Here is a 390-nt window from a genome sequence, read left to right as displayed (position 1 = left end):
CCCCGTGTCCCCCTTCCCGTGCTGGGTGATTGCAGCCCGGGGCTCGTGTCCCCTCCCGGGACAGCACCCGCCTGCGGTGACCCCCGCGCTTCTCTCCCCCTGTCCCCTCCAGCAGGTCAACATGCCCTACGTCATGATTCCTGCCTTCACCCCCAGCTACCAGCCCCTCCCCGTCACCCCCGACTCCCAGTTAGCGCTGCCCATCCAGCCCATCCCCTGCAAACCAGGTGAGTGGGGTCCCCCCTCCAGGACTGTCCCAGCCCTTTTTGGGGTGGCCTTGTCCCCCAACCCCTCTCGCTCTGCTCCCCGCAGTGGATTACCCAGTGCAGCTGCTGCACAGCCCCCCTCCTCCCACGCTGAAGAGACCCACAGGCTCCGGCCACCCCCCCA

General features: G+C 68.5%; 1 protein-coding gene across 1 annotated transcript in view; it reads left to right on the top strand.

Annotated features, from left to right (window-relative positions):
* Positions 1-390, top strand: part of SOX13 (SRY (sex determining region Y)-box 13) — a gene marked incomplete at its 3' end in the record, with an annotated part of 3,279 nt that overhangs the window by 1,973 nt on the left and 916 nt on the right. Inside the window, 2 exon segments of the mRNA XM_010183708.1 lie at positions 113-227; positions 313-387. Of these exon segments, the coding sequence (XP_010182010.1) occupies positions 113-227; positions 313-387 (190 nt within the window).

Source organism: Mesitornis unicolor, unplaced genomic scaffold, assembly GCF_000695765.1.
Source record: "Mesitornis unicolor isolate BGI_N332 unplaced genomic scaffold, ASM69576v1 scaffold19084, whole genome shotgun sequence".
Lineage (NCBI taxonomy): Eukaryota > Metazoa > Chordata > Aves > Mesitornithiformes > Mesitornithidae > Mesitornis > Mesitornis unicolor.
Note: the sequence above shows the minus strand (reverse complement) of the source record. Positions and strands in the feature narration are given on the sequence as shown.